Source organism: Conger conger, chromosome 7, assembly GCF_963514075.1.
Source record: "Conger conger chromosome 7, fConCon1.1, whole genome shotgun sequence".
NCBI classification, from domain to species: Eukaryota; Metazoa; Chordata; class Actinopteri; order Anguilliformes; family Congridae; genus Conger; species Conger conger.
Genome location: NC_083766.1, coordinates 13,527,646 through 13,546,813, shown reverse-complemented (window position 1 = coordinate 13,546,813; position 19,168 = coordinate 13,527,646). Strand labels below are relative to the sequence as shown.

Here is a 19,168-nt window from a genome sequence, read left to right as displayed (position 1 = left end):
GACCAAATTTATTATGGCCCTATCGGGTCCATGAGGCTGGCCAGTGCAGAAACAGATTTTACGTCGAGACGAACAACTAAAACAAGAATGTGTCAAGAGGGGGCGCCGTTGACTAAAGAAACGTTGGAAAGTGGGCATTTTATCTACATTTAACCTATTAATGGTAGTTACATATGAACGTTAGAATCCATCGCCATTCATGAACGATAAATGTATGGCAGAGGAGCCAGAGTCGAGTATGATTAGTGTTAGTTTGATTTACGTCGCACTGTAAGCATTACATAGGCATTGTCTAAATATATGATATATGATGATATATACACGATGCTGATTGAATTATCTTATCCTGTGTGGCCTCGATTCAAAACGTGTCTATATTGACTATAAAGACTATAAACAGATTGTTATCCATATCCATAATTCACAGAACTTCGCACCTAATGACACTGTACAGAAACAATAAAAAAACACCTTTAAAATAGGGTATTAGTGTTGCTAGTAGCATATGTCAGCTTCGAGGCGATAAAGAGATTAAATAATAATAGTAGCCTAATAATAATAATAATAATAATAATAATAATAATAATAATAATAATAATAATAATCCATCCCAAAGGCAAGGATATGCAGTTGCAACTTGTTCCCCAAGTTAATTACAAGAAATTAGCATGCATCATGTGACTAGGTGAAGGAGGCACGGACATCCACAGCAGTTCAAAAGATTCAGCAAGGTGATGAGTGTGCTTCGAAAAAAAATATGTCTGGACTGTCATGGAATTTCCAGCTGGCTTTGAGCGCATGGATTTTAGTCTCTCTTTCAACTTATTTAAAGAAACCACAAGCTACTGCTTATTTGCAGGTCAAGAGATTGCAATGCCGCCAATAGTCATTTAATTTTAAATAGTCTACTCGCTTAAATGTTGTGATGAACACTTGTCCTGCTTTTCATGCAAGTTTAAAAATATTTTTCTGCGACCAGGCATAATGAATGGATGGAAATACGCGGAATGTTCTACACTCTTGAAAATGATACAAAGGATATTTAACAACGAAGGAGCACCCGAGTCTACTAAACTATTAATTACAATGTGAATTAAATTACGCATATTTGGGGAATCGCCGACATAGTCAATGTTTATGCTGAGCAGTAGGCTATTTTGGCCAAGGACAATTCCACTGACATGGGAAAAGTTTTCGGATAGATACAATAAGACCGTTTTAATGTTCTGTTTTGGGGTAAAAAGTATTGATGAGCCGTCATATTTGTTGACAATATGGAGTCTGAGGTGAACATGAGCTGTATCGATTGTTTATCCCACGCTCTGAATCAAAGCAGCATTATAGCGCAAAGTGCATCTGCCGGGGTGACGACAGCGCTAGCTAGCGTGCTGATCTTCACCATCGTTGTTGACATCCTCGGAAACATGCTTGTCATTTTATCAGTGTTTAGGAACAAGAAGCTCAGGAATGCGGGTAAGACTCTTTATCATTTAAAGTGGCATATGTCCATTGGCATATGTCCATTTCCACGAATATGTTGTTAGGTTCGATTTAAGTATTGAGCATTACTTGTAAATCGCTAAAAGAAAATATATTTAACAGCCATTTTTTCTTGAATAAACACTTAATCATTAAGCGTTTAAAGTTTCTAAAAAATGTCTTTTTAAATCACACAAAGGGGTCCCATTATAACAACTAGCCGAATTCACACCAAATAGAGAAGAATGGAGCGCATTCGTTGCATGTGAAATTTAAGATTTTGACATGACTTGACTTAATTCTCTCCTCTCCTTTGTTTTTGCAATACACTGAAGACAGCTGAAAAGAGACACGAGTTCAGAATTTCAGCTTTTACGTCTTGGTATTGACACCTAGATGTGTTAAACTACTACATAGCACCTTTTGGTATCAGACTACACAATTTGTAGGTGAGCAAAAGTATTGGAACAGAGAGGTTTTAAGTAAATGAAAGTAAATAACACTTAATATTTGGTAACATATCCCTTTCTTGCAATAACTGCATCAAGCCTGTGACCCATTAATATCACCAAACTGTTGCACTCTTCTTTGGTGATGTTTTTACTGCAGCCTCTTTCAGTTGTTGTTTGTTTGTCCCTTCAGTCTCCTCTTCAGGAGGTGAAATGCATGCTCAATTGCAGAAGATCTGCTAATTGACTTGTCCAGTCGAAAACCTTCTATTTTTTCTCCCTAATGAAGTCCTTTGTTGTGTTGGCAGTATGTTTTGGGTCATTGTCTTGCTGCATGATGCAGTTCTTCCCAAACAGTTTGGACGCCTTTATCCGTAAGTTGCCAGACAGAATGCTTTTGTAGACTTATGATGATGCAACCATCATGAGTTACATCATCAATAAAGATTAGTGAGCCCACTCCAGAAGCAGCTATGATACTTCCAATGTTTTGGATCATGAGCAGATCTCTTCTTTCTCCACACCCTGGCCTTTCCATGGTAGAGGTTAATCTTGGTCTCATCAGTCCATAAAACCTTGTTCCAGAACTTTTGTGGCTCATCTCTGCACTTCTTTGCAAGTTGTAATATCACTGTCCCATTCTTACTACTGATGAGTGATTTGCATCTTTTGGTATAGCCTCTATATTGCTGCTCTCAAAGTCTTCTTTGAACGGTTGATTGAGATACCTTCATCTCTGCCCTGTGGAGCTTGTTTGTGATGTCACTGACTGATGATTTGTGTTTTTTCTTCACAGCTCTCACAATGTTTCTGTCTTCAACTCCTGTTTTCCTTGCTCGATCTGTTTGATGTCTGTACGCCAGCAGTTTCTTTCTTTTTTCATGACATTCCAAGTTGTTGTACAAGCTATTTGTGCAATGGATTTCCTTTCCCCTTTTTTCTAAGCTTCAAAATGGGTTGCTTTTCTTCTAAATACAGCTCTCTGGTCTCCATGTTGGTTTATCTTTTCTAACACAAATGCAGTCTTCACAGGCAAAACTCAAGACTAAAACCAAGAGACATTCAGAACTATTTATTGTTTAACAAATCAATCTAACAGGACACATCTGGGCAACAAGAAACACCCGTCAGTCTCATGTTCCAATACTTTGGCTCACCTAAACAGTGGGTGGTCTGATACAAAAGGTGATATGTTCAAAGTTGTTCAACAAATCTTGATAAAAATACCAGGAAATAAAAGCCGAAATTCAGACCTGTCATCTCCAACTCAATTGTCTTCAGTGTGAAACAAAAACAAAGAAATTGACCTTACTGTTCCAGTACTTTTGGATGGGACTGTAGCCTATGTAAGACATATACTTAATATAGAATTGATATAGCTATAGGCCTATTTATGTTATTTAATTGAAAATTGTGAATAGCATTTTCACAATGCTAAATAAAATAGGTAGTTGCATCTTGGTTATGTTTCAGTAAGAAAACACCATGTTCACTTATATTTTTAGTCTTCAGCTGAGGGCCTCAAGCATGTGTACATCCCACATTTTATAATGTAGGAGAGCTGTCTCCTGAGGCCCAAATGAGAGGGGGAAAGGAGGTGAAATCTGCATTACTGGCAGGAGATAGATTTGTTTCTGGTAAAGTGTATAAATACAGAAAATGCACGCTTGTAAAACTCACTTTTCCCGATCAGCCTACTATGTCATAGACAGTAGATCTGTCGTCTTCTGTATCTGTACTGTGAAGCAGACAGTGATAAAGCTGTCACCTATGGATGGGCATTTTCAGAATTTTCCTTGATTAAAAATCAATTTTTAGAACGTAATAGGCTGTACAAGCATGCTGCAATAAGCTGGACCACAGCCAAAATTATAAAAGTCAGTATAAGCGCATTAATTAAAGCCCCCCTGCGACCCTGTTCAGGATAAGCGGGTTAAGATAATGGATGGATGGCTGGATGGGGTACGAAATTGATGTTGTTATCAAAATTAGGCTTTTGTTCTCTGTCAATGTAAGTATATATTGCAATACTTTCATCTGCTGTTAATCTTCATAGTTTGAGTAGATTTCCCATAGGTTCCCGTTACTTGGTTTATTTTGAAACTGAAGATACATTGAGGGTGTTGAACCCTCTTGTGGCTTTTGATTATTGTTTTGTGTGCACTGCCAGTGTGACGACGCATCCATTTATTTATTTTATCTACTCGTGAGAACGAGAACCACTAGTTACTCATCTATGTGTGGGCACACAGTGAACATGTACATCTGAATCCTGAATGACAAGACAGCACACGTCTGATTGGGGTTTGGCTCAGAAGCTGTATCCTTTTGCTGGAAAACCTGAATACCAGTGTTCTATCTGTAGATCAAATGAATTGTAATGGAGACAAGGCTCAGACATATAAATTTGAATTTGAATGAAATTATAAATTTGACAACCCTAGAGAGAGGCTCCCAATTTGTTGTGGAAAAAGCTGTTTTCCATCCATCGCCTTTCTTTATTTCACAGTAAACATATTTTGCCTGGGTCCATCACGAGCAGGGAACACCCTGCTCTCTGCTCCCGCATAGTCAGAAAATGTCTCACTTATGGGAAACACCCAAAACAAAAAGTTTGTCAGTGCCAATAACATTTACAAGATGGTGGCCCATTCTATATCACTATATGAGAGGCGACAGCATGCTTATGTCAATGAAATGCTTAATCTGAGAACTCTACAGCAAATTGCATTAAACATAATAACAGTGGAATAAATGTAAATGGTATACACCGATGAGCCAATACATTATACCATTAGACCATTATACCATTCACAGATTAAGGAAATAACATTAATTATTTTGTAACAACGGCACATGTCAAGGTCTGGGATATATTAGACTGTAAGCTAGCAGTTGGTTCTCATAGTCGAGTTGGTTGCAGAAGAAAAATGAGCATGCGTAAGGACATGAGCAACTTTGGCAAGGGCCAAATCGTTATGGCCAGACGACTGGGTAATTGTAGCAATGTAGCATCTCCGAAACAGCAAGGCTTGTGGGGTGCTCCTGGTCAGCAGAACTGCACACATTGGGCCTCATTTATTAAACGTGAGCCAAATTAAATTGACCTTAAATCCTTCAACAAATAATAGTAATGTATTCATTCTGAAATCCTTTCATTTCAGAATGAGGTGTTCTGCCAGGAAGAATGGGGAAAAAATCCAAAAGTGAGAATTGAAAGACTCTTAGCTGGCGACAGGAAACTTTTACAAGCTGCTATAGTTGCCCGAGGACGAGTTACAAAGTACTGACAGCTAACTGACAGGGTTCCAAACTTTTGCACAGAGCCTTTTTCCTTTTTTTACTATTTTGAAACTGTAAAAAACAAAAAGTAATCTTGCTTTAAAGGAGCACTGTCACACTTGTTTCAGTTCATCTTATTTGTATTAAATGCTTAAATTATGTGTGTAGGCATCACCGTCAGTGTAGCCATTTCCTAAATATGGGGCAAAACTTCTCAATGATTGAATCTTCAGCCTATGTTTCCCAGAAGGTAACGGGCACTCCCAATTCCACCCTTGAATGCAGAGACTGCTTTATGGATGGCCACCCATCCAGACGATCACATAACACTCCCGCAAAAATACGGTAATGTTAGCATCAAAATATCACAGAACCTAACTTGGCTAGCTGGAGCGATTTGACCAACAGCTCTGACTTTGCCATAGGGACAGGAGAGAGCTATATGTAGTAACAAAGTCAGCCTTCCGTGTGGAAGACTGGCAGTTCCATAGCCCCCCTGTGACTGTGATGTTCTCATGGGGATCAGCATGGGATAGCTGAGGTTGGAGGGGTTCCCTTCGCCGTTTAGGGTCATGTCACTGGAATCGCCTACTGTGGAGTGTCACAAACACCATGCAATACACCCTGTTAATTGCCAATAGAATACTTGTTTGATGACTAAGGAATTTCACAGTTGCTAATATCTAACTCATACTTAGCAGCCAATACTAAATACTAAATAACAACTCCGTAACTAACTAATTAGCACCCATGCTAATTCTGCTGAACTCATGGCTCTGTCGCTGATCTCCTAATCCTGCCATCAGATCAGAGTGTGTGGACTTACTATCTGAAGTAATGAAATCTGTCATATGTGAAGCGTAATATGTCCTGCCTTCATCCCTCTGAGGAGTGCTTATATAATACATTTTTATTTATGAATGATAGTATTGTGGAAATATTCTGGGAGAATGCCATCAGCTTCTGATTTTACACTTGAGTGCATCGCCTGACGAGTCTTCCAAATGACAGCTCTAAATGATGCATCTCCACTGCTGAAGCTCCAGCATTATTGAAGATGATATTAAATCCCCTGAAACACAAAAGGATTTCTTATCTTTTTTTAGTGGAACGAACAAGACCCTTGCTTGTCCAGTGCTTTTGAGATTTGAGCTTCTTTGAAGTGAAGCATTTCACTCCCTTGCACATTAGTCAGAACTTAAATGTCAAAATGCATCTGTCTCCTTTTTCTCAGCGAATTACAGTGCAATTCGTCAGTATTTGGTCAGTGGTACAATTTATGTTCTTTTGGCTCTGTACTTCAGTAGATTGGATTTGGAATTTAAAAATCTATATGAGGTTAAAGTGCAGTCTGGTTTGAGGGTAGTTACATCCATATCAGGTAATCTGTGTTTGATTACATCCCTTGTTATACAGTACATAGTTCCTCTATGTTAGGGGACCGAACGTAATTGGACAGTTGGCTTCTAAGCTGTTTCTGATTAGTCTGGTGCTTCCTTAGTGCAGGTATAAGAAAGATTTCAGTATCTAGTCTTGATTCTATGCTTTTCTTTACCGTCATATTTACTGTCAAGCTGACAAATAGCAAATTGACATAGCATTCGAGCTAAAACCAATCATCGCTTGATGGCCCAATACTGTGGTGCAGACCTTAACTTATGATTCATAACATTGCTGAAAGTTTCTGTCCTGATGAAAAAACTGCTTTGTCTGATGATACAACATTCTTATGAAAATCCAATTACATTGAAAGTCCTGTGGAATGGAGTCCCTCAGATATGTTCCCACAGTTGCAGAAGCGCTGGGATTTGATGGGCTGTGCAGGGGGTGGTCACTGACTTTCTTGCTCATAAAAAAGTTGTGGGCTGTCAGAGAATGAGTAATTATCAGTGCAGGCAGAAGTAGTAGAAGAAGCCTTGCAACAAAGATTGGTTTGTATGTCCACACTGGCGAATATAACCGATAATTCTCTGCCAGCCCAATAATGTTTGCATTAGGTAGGATGAGGGAGGGTAGACACTTCTATTGCTTTGAACATTAGGTCACAGGAAAGATCCAGAAGAAGCTGTTACATCTTATCTGCTGTTTCTTCAGGCATGCATGAAATGCAAATCACTCCACATACAGTACATCTAATCTGCACTATGTAGATAATTCACCCAGTTGTGGGGACGATACCAGAGTGCTCTCAGCAGTCAACATTTCTTCCTTGTAAACTTATACTTGTTAGCATGGCTTTGTGATGGACCATAACTATTAGTACCATAACAGCATTTAACTGCAAATATACAGAGCTGAATTACTATAAGTAAACGTTGATGTAAGAAGGCCACACTTAACCCCAAAGGAAAAAGTAATTCCACCATGTGAATTAATTAACTTTAACTTGTAGAACAGTAGCTGTCCTTTTGATAAAAATGAGGTAGTGAGCGCAGCAATATGGTCCCAAATTTCTACTCCAGGCAACAACGGTCATTATTTACAATAAGGTTCATGAATTGCCATGAAATAATGTAGTTGTTAAGTAAGCATTATGGAATGAGAACCTGTGGTATTGGCGCAGCTAGCAGGGTGGTTAGGCACGACGCAAAGAGGACAACACTGACACACAAGTCATTTGTCTTTGTTGTTTGACGTTTATCAGGACACTGCCAGATAACTTGCAGTTTTTTTAATAAGTCATAGCATCGTTATGAGTCAACATTTGCTTCGCCGGGGTTTGGTGGCCTTGCTGGTATTTCGATCTGAGGATGATTCCTTAATTTCCTCGGATCGAAGGAAATTAAGGTATAAATTTCTACTCCTTCCCAAATCCCGGTCCCAATTTGGTTACAAACTAGATAACGATGATCGCCAAACGTGGAGTAAAGATGTGTGAACATTCCATTTAGCCATATTTGTTACATGATATTAACACATTAGCAAACCATAGGATGAACTTGTAGTAATTAGTAATCATTATGAAGTACATTAACTAACACAGCTGGACAAATTAAATTCTCAGTAGTAGCTAGTTAACAGCTACATTAGTTTATTCCAATTAACGGAACCTTGTTGTAAAGTGTCAAGTGTTACCACCATAACAACTATCTAAGTTCAAATAAATCATGACTTGGTTACATTGAAAGACAAATGCAGACAGACAAATGGCTGCTGTAGAACACAGGCAAGTAGTGTAATACATCAGCGGTTAAAGATTATTGGATGAAATTACTTTTATTGTAATGTATAATTGGTAAATGATAGCTGGCCACAGTGGAATTTCTTGGGTGAAGTTCAATGTCAGCTGAAGTGGTGTGTATGTCTCTATGGACAGCAGTGACCATTGGATCAACCACACATTTAATTTAAAAAGGTTAAAGGCTAAGGTTAAGAAAATAAATATATCACACAAAATGCTGTGTCCAGTTTAATCTCTGTGCCTTTTTCTTTTCTCTGTCTGGTATTTGTGGGTCAGGATTGATGCTAGTGCCCCAGATAAGATGATTTTCAAATGTTATTGTTCAGATTTGTTACACAGTTAGTAATAAAGAAATAGCATTCATCTCTAAACACTCTCACCTTTCATATCAAATGGATGTTACTTGAGTGTATGTTCAATAGGCTTAAATTTAGTGCCCTGCTGTTTGTTATGGGTTATTTTAATACAGGCCTACCCCTACCCATGCTAGCTAGACCTAAAATACATTGCCATGTAATGAAGTTTACCTGCTCTAAGGAAGCAATTTAACACACAAGACTAATCAGAAACACCTGTGAAGCAATTTGTCCCAAACATTATGGTGACCTTAAATAGGGGATGTGGGTTCTATCTATACAAACTGATGTAATTTCTACATGCTGAAACCAAATTTTGTAAAATTACTCTGAAAGAAAAGCTGAGAACATGTGAACTCTACAATTGTGGAGTACAGGGCCCAGTGGAGAAGGTATATTCATCTTATCAATTGCATGTTTGAAATGAATGATAAAAAATAAAAAATCTGCATTCTTTTGCATCCTATGGTTTAAAGGCGTGCCTACCAAGTTGAAACAGCAGTGGCAGCAGCATGATGGAGAGGCTGACTGTAGAGGATCTCTGCCAGCTGCCTCCTGTTCCTTCCCAGTCTGGGAAGATTCACCCTGCGTTGTTATAGTCTTTAGCACTAGCTTAAACATTTAAAATATGTTTTGTTTGAGGGGGGAAATAAATATTACATTTTACATTATTACAGAGTAATGGCTCATAGAGACGCTTGTAACAGCATCTTCGGACATACTTTTTCTTCTGCCCATAATGAAATTAGCAGTTGGTTGTGGCACTATAACGTACTGTTCTTAAATGGAACGAAAGGGGAAAATCTAATTAGCAATAACAAAACCTTCTTCTTCTTTTTTGTTTTACGGTGATTGACATCCAGGTGCATTACTGCCACCTTCTGCTCCTTAGTGTGGATCAGATACTACATACAGTACAGTATAACTTCATTTGTTTCTCTCCTACACCTGCAATCATGATGCACTTATATGCTTATTACACTTTGTGTGTTGCCTTCCTTTTGTCTCCCAAATTACTAGCCTTTTATCCATGTGAATATTAAAAATTCCAAATTGCAAATTGCAAAATAGTCCATTTTTTGTTTGGATTTGGAGTTTGGAGTTTGGATTTGGACCACAAAGCATGTGAGACACATTGAACTATTTATTTTTTTCTGGACTTATTCAAGTATAAACACTGTAAACCATGTTCCGGACAGTCACACTATGAACTATTTCATGTTTGGTTCAACATTTTGGGAAAAAATATTGGGGGAATAGCTTGAATCTCCAGTGTGTCTTAATGATAGATTATTTTATCAACTATAATTTTTTTAATCTTTTGCTATCTGACCAATATTTATTTATGTTTGATATCGAGGAACATAAAAAATACCTTTAATCCTTTCAATATGATTTCTTGAAATCCCTCATCACGTCTCTCTACATATGAATAAGAAACCCCCATCACACCCACAATGAATTTATTCATATTATACCAGCCTTTTTTGCAATTGCTCAGCTGCACTAAAGCATTGAGTCATGAAATTATGGAAATGAAGTGGGACTTCTAATTTGCCAGTGCCTAGTATTTACAGATAATGCACGTGTAAACATGCAGTTAGCACATCCTTGCCGAGGGTCGGTAGACACAGGGCAGAAAGTGTGATAATCTGACGTGACCGAATATGACTGTTCAAATTCAAACTGCTGCAGCCAAGCTCGCAACAGACACTGAAATGTCTTCAGACTATTTTGGCATCACCTTCAACAGCCTACATTTTTTTGGTTTGTAAATGTTTCTCACCAGATTTGTGTTAACTTGCTGCTGTCGGTGACAGACAAAGAAGATCCTAAATGGTGCTGATTAAAAGCAGACCTGGCGTAAATCTTAAAAAAAGTAAAATATTACTGATGTGTAAAAACACCATGCTACCTAGCTGCCAGTAAGCATTGAAACATTTTTGCACTTAATTCAGTATTCCATTTGACTCCTCAAAGCCAGGTAATTTGGAGAGGGAATGCATCTGTCTCATATCAGGTATTACAGACCTACAGGTAGCCATGAACTATCATCCAGGGCCAGTAAAACTATTTTTATTGTTTATACAATCTACATTAGCATAACTTCAAAATCCTGGACGCAGATAAAACATTCATCTGAAATGTACAAGTTCAATTAAGTTCAATTCTGTAAACAGGTTTATTTTTTTATTACTTCCCTAATGTCCTGCCTAATTTCATAGTTGTATGCTCTTTGCATCAGTTAAGTTCACTCCCAGCTTTCTGGGGGGTACACATGATAATAACACTTAAGACATGTGAAGTTAGTTAACTGCTTATTTTCCATTCTGCAACTGCACACAGTAGACCATACAGAAGTCTTGCAGTTGATTTTTGTTTTTCTTTATTAGTTAATTTCATTTTATTTTGTTATTTTGCAGAGAAATGAATGTGGATTGAAAATGCAAGGGATTTTGTAGCCAGTAAAGATCTAGGAAAACAATTAAATTGTATATTACAGTGAAATATTGGGGATAACTTCACAAACATATAAACTTATTTACAGTTACTCTCAGGGGCAGGTAGCTACCATAAGATTTCTTTGAATTGTGCTGGAACATATCACACAAATGAATGTAAAACGAGAAGAGTATAAACTTACTGCTGTGATTTTCTTTCTAAATTGTTTGCTTATTGTATTGCTATAAAATGAGGTCATTTGAATTTTCTCTTTGATCTTCATCTTTTCTGAGGGCCCAGATGGGGCACAATCACTTTTCTGTTAGAAACTGAATGCCTTCATTCTGCCTTCATCCATCATTTTTTCAAGTCATATGATACACCCTGCAAACTTAGAAATTACACGCTTTCTTGGCCCTAGTAGTGAAATACCATAATCAGGCATACATATTTGTCACACTGATGCCTTAGGTCCCAACAGTATACAAAATCACATTTTCTTGCAAACAGATAATTAATGTCATAACATAATCATGAAATCAAAAAGTCACGCTGTGACTGTGAACCATTAAACCAGTGCTTCTCTGACTTCTTATTAAAATAAATTATAATATAAATTAATTTCTCATACTCAAAGCACTTTACAGTGATGAGGGGAAACTGACCTCAGCACTCACCTGAACACCAGAATAGTCACTACACATCAGCTGAGGTGCAGATGGAGAGAGCAATTATTTTAGCCAATTAAATTGGGATGATTAGGTAGCATGATGAGAGAGCCAGGTATGGAATTTAGCCTGAACACCAGGGAACTCCTTTCTCTTTGCAATGACGGTTTAAAACACAGTGAGTCAGGACCTCAGTTTAACTTCCCATCCAGTTTATTTTGACCAGAGGGAAGATCACCCCCCACCAACACCAGATTTCCAGCAGCAACTTCATTTTCCAAGGAGTTCTCCCATCCAAGTACTTACCTGCTTCTCTGCGGCCATTTGGCCGAAGCAGGGTGTATGATAGTATGGCTGCTAGTATAATTAAATTAACGAATAAACTTAACTAAATACTAGGGTGTGCCAATGAGTAATAAAATACCATTTTAGTCAGGGGACAGAATAAAGTCATTAAGAAATTATGCAAGCTGCCACTGCCTTCCCTGCTATTAAGACCTCAGTAAATGACACATTCAACATTTTGAATTTTATGTAGGAGAAATGGTGCCTTTTGTTTACAAATAAGATCGTAGCTATATATCCTATATGGTTGTATTAACAAGGCTAACAAGGCAAGGCAAATTTCTGAGGCAGCATATGAGAGACACAGGAGGACAAAACACTAAGCTTTAAATGCTGCAACTTGCTTGTTTCTGAAGATGTGGGTCAAAAGCTCAATATTAAGAGGTGCATCAACTGTTTTCTAAGTAGCAGGTTATTTGCTTCCTTGCCTCCTATTTGCTTCCTTGCCTTGTATTCTCACTCGCATTTGAAAACCTGCAAGTTTGAAAAAAGAAAGAAAAAAAAACTTTTGAAAACTTTCAGGGCTGATGAATCACGGCCTATAAGGCAGCCTTTTTAAAGATAACTTGGTGAAGACTTGCTTTGATACTATTTACCACTGCCTGTTGTGATGCAATCTAAGTGAGACTTACAACAGGGCTATATCCTTACTTTATAACAGAAAATCTTCGGGAGATCTGGCAGCTGTGAGTGATAAGCTGACAGCTTTTTAGAGCAACGCTGCTTTGCTGCCACATCACAGGGGACATATGGGGTGTAGGACAAACAACCATGTTTAATGAGTGACACTCTACATTTCCAAAATCTCGCCGCCTTTATTTGAAATGCAGTGTCCCAATTCATGTGATTTAGGAATCCATGTGATTTATAATGTCATGGTTCTCTGCTTTTTTCATAGTAATTTCCAGGCACTACCTTTTTTTGCGACGCTACTTTTGCCAATGTGATGATTAGTCCACTTTGGCTATCAGGTAATTAATACCCTTGTGCTGACTACTGATTGCAATTGTCTGCTACGTGTGGTCTGATTACAGATGAAGGTCAGCTGTGTGCCTTTCTATTTAAGTCCGGGTTAACCGGGGCTTGTCATACTTCATCAGGACTGTTAAACTTTTTATTTTGTTTGTGCACTAATGCGAGGTGTGGACGGACCAGTATAATTTACCCATGGTGTTGACGGCCTAAGGAGCTGAACATGCAGCAGTTTGTTAGCATGTTAGGGGAATGAGTAAAGTCCACCTCATCTGCCTATTTGCGTTTTTAATTTTAGTGCACAAATGGCAAGCATATGACAGTTGGAGGACAGGATTCCTTTGGGAAGAATCTTCCTTCTGTCTTGGCCAAGTGTTAGGGTGGGAGTTTCTCACTCTGTGCTGCACACTTGCTCTCAGATATTGATCTATTGTCTACCTAGTTTGTTTCTCGCCTGGTGTTAAATGCTGCCTTTGTTAAGTAAGGAGCGGTAAGATGAGTTTAAGGTGGGTGGCAGAAGTGCTGAGGCCCACTTGTAATTAAGTTGATTGGCTCAGACTTCCTGTGGTTTGGGGCAAGTGTGTTGTTTTTCCGTGGTGTGCTGTTTCCACGGCTGACAGCCGATTTACGTTAATTTTTTAATAGTGAGGTATTTATTTTTGTTACTTATTCAAATGCAGTGTTTTCGTTCTCGCCATAGTGTTGGCTATTTTACGTATTGCACTGAGGCTATACACTAATGTTGAAGGTAACGGAGAGAACATTACGCAACTTTGGTACCCGGGGATGTAAGGAGGAGGTCTTCGTGGTGGGTTGTGTAGTTGGGTTGCTTCCACATGGTTCTCTTGTGTATTCTAGCCTTGGTATAGGCGTTCTGCTTCCATTGTTCAAGTAGGGTTTCATGGGTTCCCATTTCTTTCTAAAGTAATCCTGTTTTATGTATTCTAGTGTTAGGGCCAGTATTCCCGCTGTGGAATCCGAGACAGGATGTCTTGTATGTCTTTTATTTCACGTTCTGGTCCTAGGTAGGCTATAAGGTAGTTGGGAGCCTGGGTAGGCATCTCCCTTGCACTATAGGCATACCTATATTCTACTCGCCTACCACCATAATCTGTAGGACGTAAGGTTGAGTTTCCCTACCGTTTGTTTCCTCACTCGACTAAACTTCTCGAACATTGATGGGTCGTTTTATTGGTTGGCTAATTGCCGGGGAGTTATTTCATCCCTTTCTTGTTTACCTCTTCCTCCTCTGGGGTGTATCCATTGTCTCTAGGGATGCCCCCAGAAAATATCAGTGGTTATGTCACGTCTTGTGGGTAACTTTTAGGACCAAACTCCTCCGACCCCGCTCCGATTTACATATAAAGCCTTACTTGTTACTGTCACAGTTCCTACAAAGCCTGGTACTATGCTGATATTTTTACAACTTCTAGACAAACCACTGTAACATTCAAAAGACTGCCAAATAAAATACAAACATTTCATTATTGTGATGATTTGGAATACAACTATTTTAGTTCCCATGTAAGTACAAAACATTATTTATGACCATTTACTTTACTAAAATGACAAATAAGGTTTAATAAAATGACGAAAAGGATAAACAAAAATGATTGTGTGCTAAAACCAGCTAAAATATATTCTCAAGACATTTCCACAGTGTAAGATCTGTATTTCAGTAACACGCTGGTGTGGTCATAAATGCTAAACCAGGATGATGAGTTGAAAAATCTATGGATAATTTTAGGTTTCGCACATGAGCTTACAGTTTTCTTTGAAGAAAGAAAAGTTTTTTTATACCTAAGGAGCATAGCCAGAGTCTTGTGAGCAACAGTATGATGCTGGAAAATGAGACAAACTCACACATTTGTCTTCAGTACACTAGAGAATGCTGCAACATAAACACAAAATAGAGGCCATATTAGCCCAGTACCCGCATCTCTTAATTAATACTCATTAATGCTATGTTAGGGTGTATGTGTGTTTTCTTGGAATTTTTTAAAACATAATGTTTGCATCTTATGTTCTCACAATGGCAAAAAATAACTTCTGCTGTATAAATATTGTTGATTGTTTTTTTTTTTTTTTAAATCAGCAAAATGAATCGACTTCAGTGATGCACCATACACAAAATATAGTTTGCATACAGTTATTGTTTGTGACTTAACATTTAGCTCAATGGCATACAGCTGAGGATGTAGGGCTTTCAGTAGCACTATGGCCACAGTCTTTTGCATTATGTAAATTGTTCTGAATGATACTGACAGGAAGACAAAATGGCTGGAACAAAGCCCAGTGCACCCACTGATGTGATCTGAACACAGAGTGGTCCATTCAATGCTACAAGGACACAAAAGACTACATGACGTTAGAATGCCGAATGAAGTCGAGCACAACCGTGGATGCATGGATACATTAAATATCCATGGCTGCACTAATGCATAGTGACAGGTCTGCCAAGAGCAATGGCTAGCCGCAGATATAAAGAACAACAGACAGGATCAGCAATGGGTGGTTGTGAATACTGTATCACTTTCACTTCTTTGATTAACGTTTGCAGCAATTTGGCATGTGACTGACTGATATGAATGACATAATACATAATTGGGCTATACAATTATTACCATGAAAAGGCAGTAGCTCTTAAAACAAATACTGTATGTTTAGTTTTAGTAAGGTGAAGTCAGAAACTTAATAAAACTAACATTGGCCATTGTTTTAACAAAATTATACAACCAATTCATTTTCATGTATTCACAAACACAATTGATTGCAAGTTGTGTTTTTTAATAAAAGATTAAAGCTTAGGTCTAAAGCTTAGGCCTATCTTCTTTGAATGCTTTATTAGGAACACTTGTACACCTACTTATTTGTGCTATTGACTAATCAGCCAATCATGTGGCAGCAGTGCAATGCATAAAGTCTTGTAGATACGGGTCAGGAGCTTCAGTTAATGTTCACATCAACCATCAGAATGGGGAAAAAATGTAATCCAAGTGACTTTGACCGTGGACTGATTGTTGGTGCCAGACAGGGTGGTTTGAGTATTTCAGAAACTGCTGATCTCCTTGGATTTCCACGTGCAACAGTCTCTAGAGTTTGCAGAGAATGACAAAAACAAAAAACACCCAGTAAGCAGCAGTTCTGCAGGAGGAAATGCATTGTTAATTTGGGAGGTCAGAGGAGAATAGTCAGACTGGTCAAAGCTGACAAGAAGGTGACAGGAATGCAAATAACCACACATTAGAACAGTGGTATGCAGAAGTGCATCTCTGAACACACAATGCATTAAAATTGGATAGGCTACAGCTGAACCAATAAGTCTAAAAAATAAGTCTAATAAATACCAAATAAAGTGCCTACTGAGTGTATATACATACAGAACTTATAAATAGCTATATGTTGCAAGGCACAGTGAGGTGAAACTGCAGACAAACTTTATGACACTTGAATAATAATGTTAATAATGTACTGTTCAGACACAGATACATCTTCTTAAAGGTAAGTCTATTAGTCACCAGTCACACCTGGTGTTAGCGTGACTAAATCAAACCAATTTTTATGGTCCATTAACAGTAGGCTACAGCACCCAGATCTAACCCAGCTATCTAACCTTAGCTGACAATGAAATATTTAAAGGCACACTGAAACGGAAGTTACAGCAGCACTAACTTCTGCAATAGGATATACAGTGCCATAAAAGACCCATCATTTATTTATTTGCCTCTGTACTCGATTACACTTTGAGATGTGTAATAAAAACATTGTCAGATTTTAACAAAGTTTATAAATAGGCCCCATATTTCAGGGCACCATAATGTTTGGGACACAGCAATGCTATGTAAATGAAAGTAGTCATGTTTAGTATTTTGTTGCATATCCTTTGCATGCCATGACTTCCTGATGTCTGTGACCCTTATTGATCTTATTTTCACATTGTTCTACAAGTGATACTAAAACTCTTTGCATTTGAATGGATCTTTATTGGCATTGGGAGTGAGACTCAAGCTGTATCAGCTGTAAATGATGCTGATACAGTATGGAACACATTTGTTGGCTTTTTATGTATTAATTAATTAATGTATAAAATAATTTGTAATTTTTCATTACAAATGATATAATCAGCATCACAATTAGAGTGAAAAGTTGAATCTTTGAAAAATGTGCATGAATTTCAGAATTTCTGGTATGTCCCCCTAAAGTTAAAAAGACTCACAAGAACAACAGGTTAGATGCTTATTAGCCTCTTATTTGCAAAGCTGGGCAATAAAGCCCAAGCCTCCCCATGCCATGGTCAAGGTTTACAACCCTCACCTCGCCACAGGTATATTCTAACAATCCTTGATACCATTTCTCTACATCAAAACAACATGTTCCAATATGAGAACAAAAATTTACAGTTCAGAAGTTAACACATTGGGCCTCATTTATCAATACTTTCAGAAATCTGTGTGCAAATTTATGTGTGATCACATTTTAGTCAAAAGGCCTTTTACAATTAACATCTTGGTGAACAGAAGCGAACCTGAATGTTACAAAGTTAAACATGACACATTTCTCCACATTTTAAAGCCAGATTACTTTTTATTTTTATTTTTGACAGTTTCAAAATAATGAAAAACTGAAAAGGGCCCTGTTCAAAAGTTTGGGAACCCTGTCAGTTAGTACTTTGTATCTCCTCGGGCAACTATCACAGTTTGTAAATGCTTCCTGTAGCCTGATAATAAAAGACAGAGGTTAAATTCTTGCTCCCCCCCCCCACTCTACTAATACCTCTCTCTTTCTCTCATTTACAGGGAATATTTTTGTGGTTAGTTTGTCAGTGGCAGACATTGTGGTAGCAGTGTACCCCTATCCACTGGCCCTCGTGGCCATTTTCCATAATGACTGGACCATGGGAGACATGCATTGCCAAGCCAGTGGCTTCATCATGGGCCTCAGTGTTATCGGTTCCATCTTCAACATCACTGCCATTGCCATCAACCGCTACTGCTACATCTGCCACAGTCTGCAGTATGACCGGCTCTTCAGCATCAAGAGCACCTGCTGCTATTTGTGTCTGACGTGGATTCTCACCGCCCTCGCCACAGTGCCAAACTTTTTTGTGGGCTCCCTACAGTACGATCCTCGCATCTTCTCATGCACTTTTGCCCAGACTGTTAGTTCCTATTACACCATTTCTGTGGTGGTGATCCACTTCCTTGTACCTCTCTTGGTGGTCTCTTTTTGTTACCTACAGATTTGGGTCTTGGTCATCCAGGTAAAGCATCGGGTGAAACCTGATAACAAGCAGAAAATAAAGCCCAGTGACTTCAGGAACTTCCTGACCATGTTTGTAGTCTTTGTCTTGTTTGCTGTATGCTGGGGCCCACTGAATTTTATTGGCTTAGCTGTGGCCATCAACCCCACAAAGGTAGCTCCTAACATCCCTGAGTGGCTCTTTGTCACAAGCTACTTCATGGCTTACTTTAACAGTTGCCTCAATGCTGTAATATATGGGCTGCTCAACCAAAACTTCCGTAAGGAATACAAACGGATCATTTTAGCACTATGCACCCCTCGTATTCTGTTCACGGACACCTCCAAATGTGGGACAGAAGGCCTGAAGAGTAAGCCCTCAGCTGCAGTAACAAATAACAACTTGGCAGAAGTGAACCTGTGAAAATAATGCAGTCTCTGTATTTACAGTATTTTCTCTGCTTGTCATATGTGAATCAAAATGGGAAGGAATGTGTTTTATTAGTTTTATTTAAAACATTTCCTGAATTATCACTGTGTGCCTATGTGTACATACTTCCTTTTTTGGAAAATGAGATATGTAACTTTGGTTATTTTCATTACATTATTGGCATTTTGGCAGACGCTCTTATCCAGAGCAACATACAGTTGATTAGACTAAGCAGGAGACAATTCTCCCCTTTAGCAATGCAGGGTTAAGGGCCTTGCTCAAGTGCCCAACGGCTGTGCGGATCTTATTGTGGCTACACCGGGATT

The 19,168-nt window shown here is 38.4% G+C and overlaps 1 protein-coding gene across 1 annotated transcript; it reads left to right on the top strand.

The window, feature by feature from the left end:
- The first annotated feature begins 1,274 nt into the window (after nucleotides 1–1,274).
- On the top strand, nucleotides 1,275–18,836 carry LOC133132951 (melatonin receptor type 1C-like). The gene is made up of 2 exons (XM_061248797.1): nucleotides 1,275–1,473; nucleotides 17,971–18,836. Exons 1-2 carry the CDS (start codon nucleotides 1,275–1,277, stop codon nucleotides 18,834–18,836), a joined length of 1,065 nt encoding a protein of 354 aa, XP_061104781.1.
- The last annotated feature ends 332 nt before the right edge of the window (nucleotides 18,837–19,168 follow it).

Bases quoted from the DNA above. Each gene is read 5' to 3' on its own strand.
- LOC133132951 (XM_061248797.1), top strand. From the start codon at position 1,275: ATGGAGTCTGAGGTGAACATGAGCTGTATCGATTGTTTATCCCACGCT. The intron at 1,474-17,970 runs GTAAGACTCTTT...TCTCATTTACAG, and splicing joins CAAGAAGCTCAGGAATGCGG to GGAATATTTTTGTGGTTAGT.